The sequence below is a fragment of the Cebus imitator genome, unplaced genomic scaffold (genome assembly GCF_001604975.1).
Source record: "Cebus imitator isolate Cc_AM_T3 unplaced genomic scaffold, Cebus_imitator-1.0 Scaffold444, whole genome shotgun sequence".
Taxonomy (NCBI): Eukaryota; Metazoa; Chordata; class Mammalia; order Primates; family Cebidae; genus Cebus; species Cebus imitator.
In genome coordinates this window covers 566465-581200 of record NW_016107759.1, presented here as the reverse complement: position 1 = coordinate 581200, position 14736 = coordinate 566465, and the positions used below count along the sequence as shown (strand labels likewise).

Genomic DNA, 14736 nt, shown 5'->3' with positions numbered 1-14736 from the left:
GACGGGGTTCAGGAGGTGGTGGGGGAGTACAGGAGGAGGTGAGGGAGTTCAAGAGGAGGTGGTGGTACAGCAGGAGGTGAGAGGGTACGGGGGAGGTGAGGGGGTGCAGGAGGTGGTGGGGTGTAGGAGGAGGCAGGGGTACAGGAGGAGGCGAGGGGGTACAGGAGGAGGAGACTGGAGTGCAGGAGGAGGTAAGGGGGTGCTGGGGGAGCCGAAGGGTAGAGGAGGTGGGGGTACAGGAGAGGGTGGAGAAAATGAGGGGGGCACAGGAGGAGTTGAGGGGTTGCAGGAGGACATGAAGTGGGTGCTTCTTTACCCTCCCCTTCTCCTGAGGGTCAGACTGGTCCTTGAAAAACGGGTCTTTTTTTTTTTCTTTTTTTTAAAAAGGAGTCTTGCTCTGTCGCCTAGGCTGGGGTGCAATGGCACAATCTCAGCTCACTGCAACCTCCACCTCACAGGTTCAAGTGATTCTCCTGCCTCAGCCTCCCCAGTAGCTGGGACTACAGGTGTGCACCACCACGCCCGGCTAACTTGTATTTTCAGTAGTAGAGACATGGTTTCACCATGTTGGCCGGGCTGGTCTCAAATTCCTGACCTCAAGTAATTTGCCCGCCTCGGCCTCCCAAAGTCGGGCGTGAGCCACCGCATCCAGCTGAAGAGCAGCTCCAGTAGGGCAAGGCTGCCTTGCCCTGGCTGCTGTCAATCATTGCATTCATTCCCCAGGAGAGGCCCATTCCTCAGTGCTGGCTCTGCAGTCACTGCAGGGCCAGCACTCTTCTCCCAAATTGTGATTGCCCCAGATGCTGTCTCCATGGGCCTGGTGGACCGAATGTCCAGGTGTCCCCAGACCTGACTCAGACACAGCAGGGCGGGATACCCAAGGGCCCTGACTCTCACGGCCCGGTCCACTGCTCCCAGCTGGCCCTTTGCGCAAATAGGATGGCTCCTTATCACACGGCCACAAGTTCCCCTGGGGAAATGTGCCACAGCATCGGCACTGGATGGAGGGTCTGGGGAGCCCCGGATGACATGGGGCCACCTCCGGCTGTGCTGTCCTGGGGTATCTGCAAAGGCCCTCAGGCGTGGTGTGTTCTAAATCCCCCAGTTGCCACCTGCCCAGCCCTCCAGGGCCTACCTTGTCAGCAATGTCCTCCTCTGGGCTCTCCAGGAGCTCGGGCGAAGGGTCCTCCAGGGCCTCCATGGTCAGGGCCCCTGACTGGTGCAGGTACCTACGGAAAAGGCACAACAGCAGAGGGAAGAAAGGGAAAAGCCACAGGACAAGCTCTGTCAGCAGGAGCACTTCCAGGTCAATCTGAAAAGCAGGCAGCAGCATCGTGGGGGACAGGTCCTCCCCCTGTCCTGGTCGGTGGTCTCCTTCCAATTAAAACACTACGTACAGTGGGGGTCCCAGGCCGGACATCTGTGCCAGGGGCTGGGAGCAAGCAGCCCGTGCTCTGTGGCCTCAGAGTCCTCCAGGCGCTCTTTGGAGCCCGACAGAACACGACCGCAGTCCCAGCCAGTGAACAGCAGAGAGGACTTTGTACTCGGGTACAATAAAACATGGTGCCCTTCTTCGAGGAGACGTGAACAATCTCGTCTCTACCAGAGGCCTGTGAGATATCAGCTAAGGACCTCGACCTGCATACACCTCCCACATGCACATTCTTGATCTTGGACTTTCACAGGTGCTCTCCGTGGCAGGAACGGTGAGGGTCCTAGGAAAGGTGTGGATCCCAGAAGTCTCCCTCAGTGTCACCCTCAAGGACACACTGGGAACCTGGTCCAACCAAGTCCAGGAAGGCACCAGACGCAGTGTCCTCTGTGGCAATAGCTCCTGTCGACGCACCCGCAGCCCTGTACGCCATGCCAGGTACTACCCAGGCCAGGCTCAGGGACACTCAGCCCTGTGGTCCTGTGTGGATCCAAAGGCCCACAGGCTGTGGCCCTGGGGCAGAAGCTTCTCCAGGGAGCGTGAACTTAGGTGTGCAGTAAACGGGTGCTCATGATCACCACATGGCCAGATTACCTGCAGTGAATCTGCACCAACCCTAACTTGCTGGGAGTACAGAAAAGGAACACTGCACATAAGTGCCAACAGCAAAGTGGCGTGTTGAGTTCTTTATACATCCTGGGAGCCTCAGTACTGAGCCGTGTGACCCTGAGAAAGCACTGACCCTCTCCTGAGCCTTCCTTGCCTATGAAATGGGGAACTAGAGGTAATGTGAGGTTTAACCAAGGTCAGGCACACAAACAGCTTGGCTAGAAACACGGCAGAGTAAGAATTCAATAAAATGCTAATATTTTTGCCCTGAAAATGTCTATCAAGTGTATGAAGTTCGATTTGCTTTTCAGTATCAACTAAGCTTGAACGTTTCCATTTTTTTCCCCATAAATGCTCTGAGAGGGAAAAAGGAAGGGCATCTTCACCCCTGGAGACCACAAACCCTGTGAACGCGCACCAGCTGGGACACACGAGTGCCCTTTGGGGACTCGGCGGATTTCAACAACTTCTCAAAAGCTGCTGCCGACAGACATCATGCTCTTGGCCAGTCGCGGCTCTTCAACACCCACGGCCTTGCCCCCAGACATGAGCCACTCCAGGCAGGACGCTGCGTCCCAGAGCCCATCCTGAGGAGAGGCCGCAGCCTGGGGCCTGTCAGCACTTCTCAGCTGTCCTAGAGGTGCAGGTGCTCCTGGGGCTGACTCAGGGATGGGAGGCCCAGCCATCCCCAGGCACCCAGTGTGCAGCCACCACACATGGCCACCAGCGTGAGGCAGAGGGTCCTCGCTTATTTAAATCCCCCAGAAAGAGGGACTCTCCAGCTACACCCCACTCTCACTTGGGAGGACTCTCCCCCACCCCGAAAGGGAGCTGTGAAAAAGCCTGATCTGCCCCAAAGGGCAGTATAGTAGGTCAAGCCTGGTCAGTGAGCCAGGAGGTACGGGGGTCCCTGAGGCCTCCCACCCAGGGCCACAGGCCTGCTTTGAGCCCTTCCTCCTGCCCTGATGGAGTCCGCTCTTCCCGAAGCCCTATCCCTGCACACATGGCAGACTGGAGAAAACCCCTTCTATCTCACAGTCGGGGAGGAGCCAGGCTGAGAGCTTAGCAACGCAGCAGGCCCGGGGGCTGTAACAGCTGCCGCAGGACCCACCATCGCAGCAACAGTGCAGTGAGAAGGGCTGAGAACTGTGAGAAGCCAATCACCATGGTTCTTTTGTGCTTTAGCCTCTTGTGGCCCATTTGGGGCAAAACAGCAAAAAATATATATATGTTACATTATATATATTTACATGTGGACAGACATATATACTGCACAATATGCCTCTTTTTATAAACTCTAACTACACATAACTGCAGATTGGGCTTTTTTTATACTGAAGGGTATCCATGAAGGAAACCCTAAATTTTAAAGGGTATTTCTGACACAAGCCGTGACAGCCAGCTGCAGGCTGCACCCCATCCTAGGCATGGAAGGCCACAAGGAGATGCTCCAGCTGGCCTTGACTGGCCTTTCGTGTCACCAGCTGCAGCCTGTCTGGAGTGAAAGACTTGATGAAAAAGGCCGGGCGCGGTGGCTCACGCTTGTAATCCCAGCACTTTGGGAGGCCGAGGCGGGTGGATCACGAGGTCAAGAAATCGAGACCATCCTGGTCAACATGGTGAAACCCCGTCTCTACTAAAACTACAAAAAACATTAGCTGGGCATGGTGGTGCGTGCCTGTAATCCCAGCTACTCAGGAGGCTGAGGCAGGAGAATTGCTTGAACCCAGGAGGCGGAGGTTGCGGTGAGCCGAGATCGCGCCATTGCACTCCAGCCTGGGTAACAAGAGCGAAACTCCGTCTCCAAAAAAAAAAAACAAAAAAAAAAGACTTGATGAAATGAGAAGGGAGGTGATGCTGAAGTGGTAACAGAAGTGTAGGTAGAGTTCATGTCACATACCTAAGAGCTCAATGCTTTTCTAAGAGGGGTGAGCAGGAAGGTGGTTAGAAAAAGATGCATGATGACGTTCACCTCTGCTTCCTCTAGCCCCCAGCCTCTAAGATAGAAAATGGAAAACAGGTGGGGTGCATGTGGCTCACACCTGTAATCCCAGCACTCCGGGAGGCAGAGGTGGGGGACTGCTTAAGCCCAGGAGTTCAAGACCAGTCTGGGCAACTGAGTAAAACCCCTGTCTCCACAAATTATCTAGGCATGGTGGCATGCGCCTGTGGTCCCGGCTGCTCAGGAGGCTGAGGCGGAAGGACTGTCTGAGCTGGGAGGTCTGGGAGGTCAAGACTGTAGTGAGCAGTGATCACATCACTGCACTGCAGCCTGGGTGACAGAGCAAGACTGTCTCAAAAAGAGAAGAGAAGAGAAACGAAAAGAAAAAGTTTCCATCCTTGACCAGGTGTGACAGCTCATGCCTGTGATCCCAGCACTTTGGGAGGCCAAGGTGGGAGGATCGCTTACGCCCAGGAGTTTAAAACCAGCCTGGGCAACATAGTGAAAATCCATCTCTACTAAAAATTAAAAGACTAGCCGGGCATGGCAATGCACACCTGTAGTCCCAGGTACTTGGGAGGATGGAGCAAGCCTGGGAGGTACAGGCTGCAGTGAGCTGTGATTGTGCCATGGTACTTTGGCCCGGTTGACAGAGCAAGGCAATGTCTCAAAATAAAAGAAAACGGAAAACAAAAGGTTTCCGTCCTTGGCTGGATGTGGTGGCTCAAATCCGTAGTCTCAGAACTTTGGGAGGCTGAGGTGGGATGATCACATGAGCCCAGGAAGTCTGGGGCTATCGTGAGCTATGGCTGCACCTGTGAACAGCCAATGCACTACAGCCTGGGCAACATGGCAAGACCTTGTCTATTTTTCTTTATTTTTATTTTTTCCTAGAGACAGGGTTTCACTATGTTGCCCAGGCTGATCACAAAGAAACCAAGTCAGAAAGGTTCAACTTCATGGTAGCAACTCCAGCTCTAGAAGATGAGCAATGCCTTCAAAATCTTACCAGAAAACTATCCACACTCACAGTCCAAACCAATGCAGTCTCAAGTTTATCTTCTAGGCATCCCTTTTCTCAAGAAGCTACAGAAAGATGTGCTGGACAAAAAATGGAGAAAACAAACAAGTGGGAAGAAGGGGCCAGGGTGCTACAGAATCCAACCCCCAAAACAAAGGAACATCTTTGTTCCTTTGCCATCTTTACAGCAGGAAGCCAACAGATCTACGCATAGCTGAAAAATGAAGAAACAGTCTTTAGGAATTGGAGTCAGGCCCCGCCCTCACCTTCAACTCACCTTGGGGAGCTGCCCAGACCCAGCTTTGAGAAGCCAGGCTCCTCACTGGGTCTCGCCACCTTAGAGCCAACCTAGAGCAGACATTTGGAAATCTGGCCCCTTCCAGATCTTGCAGTGAGCACAGAACAGGCCCAGCACCAAAAGCTTCTGACATGTACCTCCTGGTCACAAATCCGGGTCCAAATTCACAGACTTGGAAACCCTTTCCCAACACCCCTCTCAGGAGGCTGAAGGTTCAGCTCAAAGCCATGAAAAGTAACTTGCAGGAGTTTAAGAAATTTCATGGAAAAGAACATTTTCTAAACTGTTTTTTTTTTTTAAACTATGATTAATAATCCACTTCAGAAGAACGTTTTTCAGTAGGACCCACCTACCTTGCCACCTTCTTGCTGGAGAGCCGCTTTGTCGGACTGTGCAGAAAACAAAATAAACAGGAAAACTGTGTTAGAGAGGAGCAGGAGGAAGCAGGAAACTCAGGCCTTGGACATACAGGGCGGCGGTCTTTCAGTGGCGCTCCTGGCATGCAGGGCCCCCCAGGCAAGCCCATGCACAAACGCTCACTCAGCAAGACAGCAAGGACATGGGCAGTGCCGGGTGGGGCTGCACACCGCTCATTACTCCAGCCCCAAAGAGGCTTCCAGATGCACCCACTCCAGACCGCAATTGAGGGGCCAGCACCACACCTGGTCCTGCCAGCTGGCCAACCTGTCCCAATGCTTCTGAAGCCAAATTACCCCCAAACTCTTGGCCTTTGGAGGCCCCCATGTGAAAAGTGACCCAGGCCCCGCCATAACAGTAGAGTTTGCCTCTGGCTTCAACCTCGACACTGATGCGTCAGGCTCAGAGCGCCTGCCCAGGCATCAGTTTGGAAGCTTTTCCCACTGCCATTTCAGGGCAGTAAATGTGGCCAAGTACACATCATCTGTCTGATTTAAACATCTGCAGTGGCACATGGGCCAAACTTACCTTCTCTCTCATTTCTGAGGTCCATAGTTGTAATTTCCAATCTAGCTGCTAAACTATTAGCCTCAGCCTGCAAGAAGACACACGTCCCCTGGGGCCTGAGAACTGAAACTCAAAAGCCACATCTCTCTTCAGTTTACTTGTCTGAAAAACACTTATGATATTCTTTCTAAGGTCAGGCAGAAAAATCTCCTGAAGGAGTCAGCTCCTGTGCCAGCTGTTAATGTAGGGACCCCCAGCTCCAAGTCCAACCTTTTTACCTGCCTGGTAGAAGCAGAGCTGGGCCCTTAGCAGGCTCTTCCTCTGTGTAGCAGAGGGAGCCGTGGAACGAGCACAGCAGGAAGCAGTTTGCCTCCTGGATCTGACCACTTTCTGCAGGGCCCTCCAACACATGCAGCCTCCCTGGCACCCACTCCAGGGAGCGTCCTGCCCACTGCAGCCAGTGGCCAGACTCCCCTCAGGTAACTGTGCTCTACTGAGTGCCTCTGCCAAGCGTCCTGCAAGAGAAAAGCTTTCCTGGCAGCCAGGAGGCAGGTTCCCCACAAGCCTTACAGCACAGTGGTCTCACCCACCGCAGACCTCAGCCCTGGGTGGCAGTGGCTACAGCTGGGGGCCCGGCGGCTGCACCTGTGGCTGCTGTCGCTATGCTCTGCAGAGTTCTTTTACTCATCCTAGCCAGTGCCTCATTACTCCAAATGCCTGTGAAAGTCATTCTTTTTGTTTCCCTAATGATTTTTAAATTTTTTTGTTTGTATTATTTTTTTTATTATTTATTTTTATTTTATTTTATTTATTTATTTTTTCCCATAAGAATGAGATGGAAGGTCTGAGGACAGAGAGCTCTAGATGCTCTATCCAATTTTTTTTTTTTTTTAGAAAGAGAAAGAAAGAAAGAGAAATTAAAAAAAAAAAGAAAAAGAAAAAAAAAAGAATGAAGGAGAGGAAGAAAGAGGAAGAGGAAGAGGGAGAGAAAACAGGGGTGCTGCTTTATTGCCCGGGGTAGAATGCAGTCTAAAAATGGGTATGCCTTAATTGTGTTTAATAATAGAGGCATGGAAAAAAAAAAAAAAGAGGAAAGAAAATAATTAACAAGCAGCCAGCCAATATTTCATTTAAACCTGTAAATAGGTGTGATGTAGTACTGATAGGAGTGTATATTTTGTGTATTTAAAGTGGAGAGTTCTATAAATGTTAATTAAGTCTACTTGTTCCAGATCTGAGTTCAAGTCCTGACTATCGATGTTAACTTTCTGTCTCATTGATCTGTCAAATATTAAAGTTGAAGTCTCCCACTATTATTGTGTGGGAGTCCAAGTCTCTTGATAAGTCTTATATATCTGGGTATTCCTGTATTGGGTGCGTATATATTTAGGATCTTTAGCTCTTCTTGTTACATTGATCCTTTTATTATGTAATATCCTTCTTTGCTTCTTTTGATCTTTGTTGCTTTAACGTCTATTTTATCAGCAAAAATTGCAACTCCTGCTTTCTATTTATTTATTTTTGCGCTCCATTTGGTTGGTAAATTTTTCTCCATCCCTTTGTTTTGAGTCTTTGTGTATCCTTGCATGTGAGATGGGTCTGGATGTAGCATACCAATGGGTCTTGGCTTTTTTTTGCCTGTCTCTGTCTTTGGATTGGGGGATTTAGTTGATTTAAATTTAGAATTAAGGCCGGGCGCGGTGGCTCACGCCTGTAATCCCAGCACTTTGGGAGGCCGAGGCGGGTGGATCACGAGGTCAAGAGATCGAGACCATCCTGGTCAACATGGTGAAACCCCATCTCTACTAAAAATACAAAAAATCAGCTGGGCCTGGTGGCGCGTGCCTGTAATCCCAGCTACTCAGGAGGCTGAGGCAGGAGAATTGCCTGAACCCAGGAGGCGGAGGTTGCGGTGAGCCGAGATTGCGCCATTGCACTCCAGCCTGGGTAACAAGAGCAAAACTCCAACTCAAAATAAATAAATAAATAAATTTAGAATTAATAACAATATATGTGAGTTTGATACTGCCATTTAATGCTAGCTGGCTGTTTTGCCCATTAATTGATGCAAGTTCTTAATTATGTTGATGTTTTTTATTTTTTGGTATTTTTTTAAAAAGGCTGATACTGGTTGTTCCTTTCTATGTGTAGTGGTTCTTTCAGAAGCTCTTGTAAAGCAGGCCTGGTGGTGATGAAATCTCTGAGTGCTTGCCTGCTCACAAAAGATTTTATTTTTCCTTCGTTTATGAAGTTTAGTTTGGCTGGATGTAAAATTCTGGGTTGAAAGTTCTTTTCTTTAAGGATGTTGAATATTGGCCCCCACTCTCTTCTGTCTTGTAGGGTTTCCGCTGAGAGATCTGCTGTGAGCCCGACAGGCCTCCCTTTATGGGTAACCTGACCTTTCTCTCTGGCTGCCCTCCGTATTTTCTCTTTCAATTCAACCCTGGTGAATTCTGGCGATTATGTGCCTTGAGGTTGGTCTTCTTGAGGAATATCTTTGTGGTGTTCTCTGTATTACCTGGAGTTGAATATTGTCCTGCCTTGCTAGGTTGGGAAAGTTTTCCTGAATAGTATCCTGAAGCGTATTTTCCAGCTTGGATTGATTCTCTTTGTCACATTCAGGTACACCTATCAAGTGTAGATTAGGTCTTTTCACATAGTCCCATATTTCCTGGAGACTTTGCTCGTTCTTTTTTATCCTTTCTTCTCTAATCTTGTCTTTTTGTTTCATTTGATTAAGTTGGTCTTTGACCTCTGATATCTTTTCTTCTGCTTGATCAATTCGGCTGTTAAAACTTGTGCATAGTTCGCGAAGTTCTCGTGTTGTTTTTCAACTCCATTAATTCACTTATATTCCTCTCTAAATTGTGTGTTATTGTTAACATTTCGTCAAACCTTTTTTCAAAGTTCTTAGTTTCTTTGCATTGGGTTAGAACAAGTTCTTTTAATTCCCAGAAGTTTCTTATCATCCACTTTTTAAAGCCTGCTTCTGCTAATGGAACACAGTCTTTCTCCATCAGGCTTTATTTTTTTAAAGATGGGGTTTCACCCTGTTGGTCAGGCTGGTCTTGAACTCCCGACCTCAGGTGATCTGCCCACCTTGGCCTCCAAAGTGCTTGGATTATAGGTGTGAGCCACCACGCCCGGCCTATTTTTTTTTTTTTTTGAGACAGATTCTTGCTTTGTCGCCCAGGCTGGAGTGCAGTGGTACAATCTTGGCTCACTGCAACCTCCAACTCCCGGGTTCAGGCAATTCTTCTGCCTCAGCCTCCCGAGTAGCTGGGATTACAGACACAAGCGACCATGTGGCTAATTTTTTGTATTTTTAATAGAGGCAGGTTTTCACTGTGTTAGCCAGGATGGTCTCGATCTCCTGACCTCATGATCCGCCTGCGTCAGCCTCCCAAAGTGCTGGGCTTACAGGCATGAGCCACTGCATCCGGCTGTTTGTTTGTATTATTATCTTTTTTTAGAGACAGGGTCTCTCTCTGTGGCCCAGGCTGAAGTGCAGTGGTGCAACCACAGCTCACTGCAGCCTCCACCTCCGAGTCATGTGATCCTCCCGCCTCAGGCTCCCAAAGCACTGGGATAACAGACACGCGCACCACCACACCCAGCTCATTCTTTGTATTAAACTTTCCCTGTTCAAATTACTGTGTAACTCTCCTTTCCTGACTGGAGGCTAATAATATATATTCTAATACAGCTGTTTTTTAAAAAATGTTTTCTTTTTGAGAAGGAGTCTCACTGTGTTGCCCAGCCTGGAGTGCAGTGTTACAATCTTGGCTCACTGCAACGTCCACCTCCTGGATTCAAGTGATTCTCATGCCTCAGCTACCTGAGTCGCTGGAATTACAGGCATGTGCCACCCTGCCTAGCTAATTTTTGTATTTCTAGTAGAGACGGGGTTCCACCATGTTGGCCAGGCTGGTCTACAACTCCTGGGTTCAAGTGATCTGCCCACCGTGGCCTCCAAAAGCACTGGGATTACAGGTGTGAGCTGCCCTGCCCAGCCTTAATAGAAATCTAATTTTATCCTATTATTTTTGAGACTCCCTAGCACTAATAGGACAGGACAGACTCATCTTTCAATTTACCTACTGACTCTCAGGGCCTGGACTGGCAGCCCAGCAGCGTTTACAATTTGAAAATATACCTCCAGGTACAGCACATGTCTTAGTTTCCACAAAATAAAGTGTTTTTAGAGGCTCCAGGGTACCTGGAAAATGCAACAGTTGTGGGCCTGTTTTGAGGTTTACCACTGGACACTGTATCTGACATCAAAGCTTCCAGAGGTGAGCTGGACTAAATCACCTCTTGTCGCCCACAAAGCATGACCAAGTTAAGTTTACTTTCAGGAAATTCCATGGAAACCGAAAGGCAAGATTCACATCTTCTCCACTGAGTATTATGGGGAGAACTTTCTGACGGGCAGTTGTGTGTCCCGATCGTGTTGAATTGAACAGCATGTTAACCACTTGGTAGTTTCTTTGTTTGTTTTTTTTTCAGTTAGAGTTTGGCTCTGTTGCCCAGGCTGGAGTGCTGTGGTGCACTCTTGGCTCACAGCAGCCTCTACCTCCTGGGTTCAAGTGAACCTCCCATCTCACCATCTCAGCCTCCCAAGCAGCTGGAACTACAAGCATGCACCATCGCGCCTGGCTAATTTTTATATTTTTAATAGAGACATAGTTTTGTCATGTTGGCCAGGCTGCTCTCAAACTCCTGGCCTCAAGTGATCTGCCTGTCTCAGCCTCCTAAAGTGCTGAGATTACAGGCGTGAGCCACTGTGCCTGGCCCACTTCATTGAGTCTCAGGAAAAGGGGTGGTAGAACTTGTACATGAGGCACCACAGGACGTGCCGGTTGTACTTAGCTACACCCTAGTCCCTTCTTTGCCCCCACAAAGCCCAGCAGAGGTGACCATGGCAATCTTGGAACTAGTTCCGAATGTGGGAATAAATCACTTCTGTGTCAAAAATCTTCAGAGAATGAGAGATGAGACCTGGGTCTTCAGGTTTACTTTCACATACGGAGATGATAGGCTTGAACTCAACTTATCAGTGGGTGGGAGGGCAGGTCTCTGTGTGGGAGGAACAAATGGTCCCTCACCAACCAGGCTGAGCCTTCATCCTCGAGCCCTGAACCCCAGCTGAACACATACAGCAAACCAGAACTGATTTCCCCTAAAATTGAGGGTAGTGGATCTTTGTAATCATCACCAGATTCTGGATGGCCTCAAGTCTCCCAGGAAGGCCCTCTTCAAAGAGCATTTCCGCTTTCTCCTCATGCTGCCAAGACCCCCTGGTGCTCCAGAATGGCCATCAGGCCTGGGTGCCACCCCTACCCTCCCATCTGAATGGGCACTGGCTGGAGGCCCTGTGTTTCGAAGCATTTCGTGGAACATAAGAAGAGTTAAGTTGCGCTGGAAATGGAACTAGAGGCAGGACAGAAGCCTCAATAAGGCTGTGAGCAGTGAGCGCCTACCACCAAGGCCTTGGCAGGAGCCCCCTGGGGGCAGGGGCAGGCTCAAGACAGGTCAGCAGTTTCACACAGACCCCTAAACATGCTGGAGCTATCAGGATAGCTCGCCTTTACAAACCCTCCCAATTGGCCAAGGCCCGTTCTTCAGGAAGCTGGCCCAGATCTCCAGCATGAGCCTGCCTGCTCACTCACCTCCTCTGCTAGGCTGGGGCTGCTGTGGAGAGCTCCAAAGTGGCCCATCGCTTCTCCAGACCCTCCTTGAGAGCTGCCTACCCAGGGGTTTCCCCAAAGGCTTTACCGCAAGCGAAATCAACAAGATCCCTAACAGGCACATCAATATGTGCAAACCACCCAAAAATGTCTCTGTAACTGGAGGTTAGCCATGGGGAGTCAGCCACAGGAGCTCCCCTGCCGAGACACAGGGATGGAGCTCCCTGACACACTCACTGTGAGTATACAAAACCCCACTTAAACTAACATTCCTGAAAGCTGTTTATACATCTGTTCTTAAAGACCAAATTTTTACATTTCCCAACTCTGTCTCATGAGCTCAATGAAAGAAATCTTTTAGTAAAATGCAGAAAGTATCCTCTTTCAGACACAGGACAGTACTGCTTGCAAAGGCTCATCACCCTCCCACCAAGACAAGCAGCGGCCTGGGCTGCGCATGCATGAGAGGAGGCGGGGCCCTGGCGGCCCAAGGCATGCAGGGGAGGAGGCGGGGCCCTGGCGGCCCAAGGCATGCAGGGGAGGAGGCGGGGCCCTGGCGGCCCACGCATGCAGGGAAAGAGGCGGGGCCACAGGGAGAGTCCCGTGGCCTGAGTGGCTCCTGGTCGCCTCGGGGCAACCAGGCCAGTCCTCAGGAAGCACTGGAGTCCGGTCAGGCCCTAGAGGGGGCTGTGGGCATCACCAGTCCCCCGCACCCTGGAAACAGACAGCAAGGCCAGGCACTGGTCAGTTACCTATTCATTTCAAGATCACTCAGGCGGGCGGAAAGATCCTCAAGGCGGTTGATTTGTTTGTGGCACTGGCTACAGTAAAACTCAAACGCCTCATCAGTGAGGATGCTGTGCAGCTTTGCGGCAAGAGGGTCAGTGCTAGAGAGACAGAAGCATCCGTTCAGGAGAGGGTGGGGACCCATGGGGCCATCTGTGACTCTGCACAAGGGGCTGAGGACAGGACAGGACAGGACAGGACACGGTGCGGAACAAAAGCACGTGGTGAGAGAATGGGCTGTGGACTGTTCTGGCTCTTGCCTTTAGAACACAGTGAGCCCACAACCCTCAGCTGCCACCAGGCACCCAGGACAGGCACCGGCTGGAGCAGCAGGGGGCCCTGCACACACCTGCTCCTCTGGGTCAGGCACCAAGAACAAAGCAGGAGCAGCCTGAGAGCATCCTCCAAAATCAAAAACCCTTCTTTAACAAGAAGGTAAACAATCACACTGCTTTCTCTTTTGGCAAAAACACGTGAATGTGGCGGCAAAGCATGTCTCCAGGTACACTTTTACTCAGTGTGCTGTTTATGATTACTCCAAAAACCACCTCTAGCAAAAGCTACGCATGAATGGTACATCTACAATACTTGTGTCATTTTTAAAATGTGCATTAAAGTCGGGCACCATAGGTAGCTCATGCTTATAATTCCAGCAATGTGGGAGACCTAGGTGGGTGGATCACTTGAGCTCAGGAGTTTGAGACCAACCTGGGCAACAGTGAGACCCTGTTTCTACAAAATAATACAAAAATTAGCCTGGCGTGGTAGCTGACACCTGTAGTCCCAGCTACTCAGGAGCCTGAGATGGGAGGATCATGTGAGCCCAGGGAGATTGAAGCTGCAATGAGCGGTGCTTACGCCACTGCAGCCTGGGCAATAGAGTGAGATCCTGCCTCAAAAAATAAAAACAAAAATTAAAAAAAAAAACGACATGTGTTAAAACTCAGTGTTCTGGCTGGGCGTGGTGGCTCACGCCTGTAATCCAAGCACTTTGGAGGCCAAGGCCAGTGAATCACCTGGGGTCGGCAGTTCAAAACCAGGTTGACCAACATGGTGAAACCCCGTTTTTAAAAAACACAAAAAAGCTCAGTGTTCCATTTCATGGTGGTGCGCTAGCTACTCTCCCTGTGACTTCACCTCCATGGGCTTCTTGGGCACTGGCAGGGGGTGACGGGCAGGCAAAGGTGCAAAGGCAGTCTCATCTCGGGCACTGGGACCCAGGGACTATGGGAAACCATGTGGAAGCTCAAGTTAAAGAAAGGTGAAAAGTGACACATACAACGTAGCATAGACATTACACCTTAAACAGGCAACAATGAAAACACTGAACAAGAAACAGGGACAAACTAAATGCTGCAGGAAGAGATGATTACCAAGCACAGAGACACAGAGTTCAGAAACGTCCAGTCTTCTGGCCCTTGTCCTGACACCATGCGCTGGGAGAGGAACGCGCAGTGCCTCTGAGGACCACCTGCGATGCCTCACACACGCACAACTCTCCCAGGGCGCTCGCCGGGACCAACCAGCACATAGGATACCTGTGCAGGGGACCCCACACCCAGGGCTGAGGGGCGGCTTGGGGAGGGCACATGGGGAATGAGAGGGGGACCCTGTGGGCAGACAAGGTGCTCAGCATAAGGAGTGGCCCCTCCTGCACTGCCCTCCACCCACCTTCCCTGCGCCTCTGGGCCTCAGTAACAGCAGGTGGGCAGTGGGCAAGGAAGGACTCTTTCGGCTGCTTAAAGAGACGGCCTCGGCCAGGCGTGGTGGCTCGCGCCTGTAATCCCAGTGCTTTGGGAGGCCAAGGTAGGAGGATCACAAGGTCAGAAGTTTGAGACCAGCCTGGCCAACAAAATGAAACCCAATTTCTACTAAAAGTACAAAAAACAAGCAGGGCATGGTGGTGAGCGCCTGTAATCCCAACTACTCAGGAGGCTGAGGCAGGAGAATTGCTTGAGCCCAGGAGGTAGAGGTTGCAGAGAGCCAAGATCACACCACTACACTCCAGATCAGGCAAAAGGTCGAGACTCCCAT

The 14736-nt window shown here is 50.4% G+C and overlaps 1 protein-coding gene across 2 annotated transcripts in view; it reads right to left on the bottom strand.

Annotated features, from left to right (window-relative positions):
- RAB11FIP3 (RAB11 family interacting protein 3) overlaps window positions 1-14736 on the bottom strand; it is a 113103-nt gene that overhangs the window by 16352 nt on the left and 82015 nt on the right. The window contains exons 6-8 of one of the 2 annotated variants that reach the window (XM_017510881.2): window positions 12669-12803; window positions 5656-5691; window positions 1136-1229 (exon numbers count right to left, since the gene is read on the bottom strand). In XM_017510881.2, the coding sequence (XP_017366370.1) occupies window positions 1136-1229; window positions 5656-5691; window positions 12669-12803 (265 nt within the window). The remainder of the gene's footprint in view (window positions 1-1135; window positions 1230-5655; window positions 5692-12668; window positions 12804-14736) is intronic. The other variant, XM_017510882.2, reaches the window with a different exon arrangement.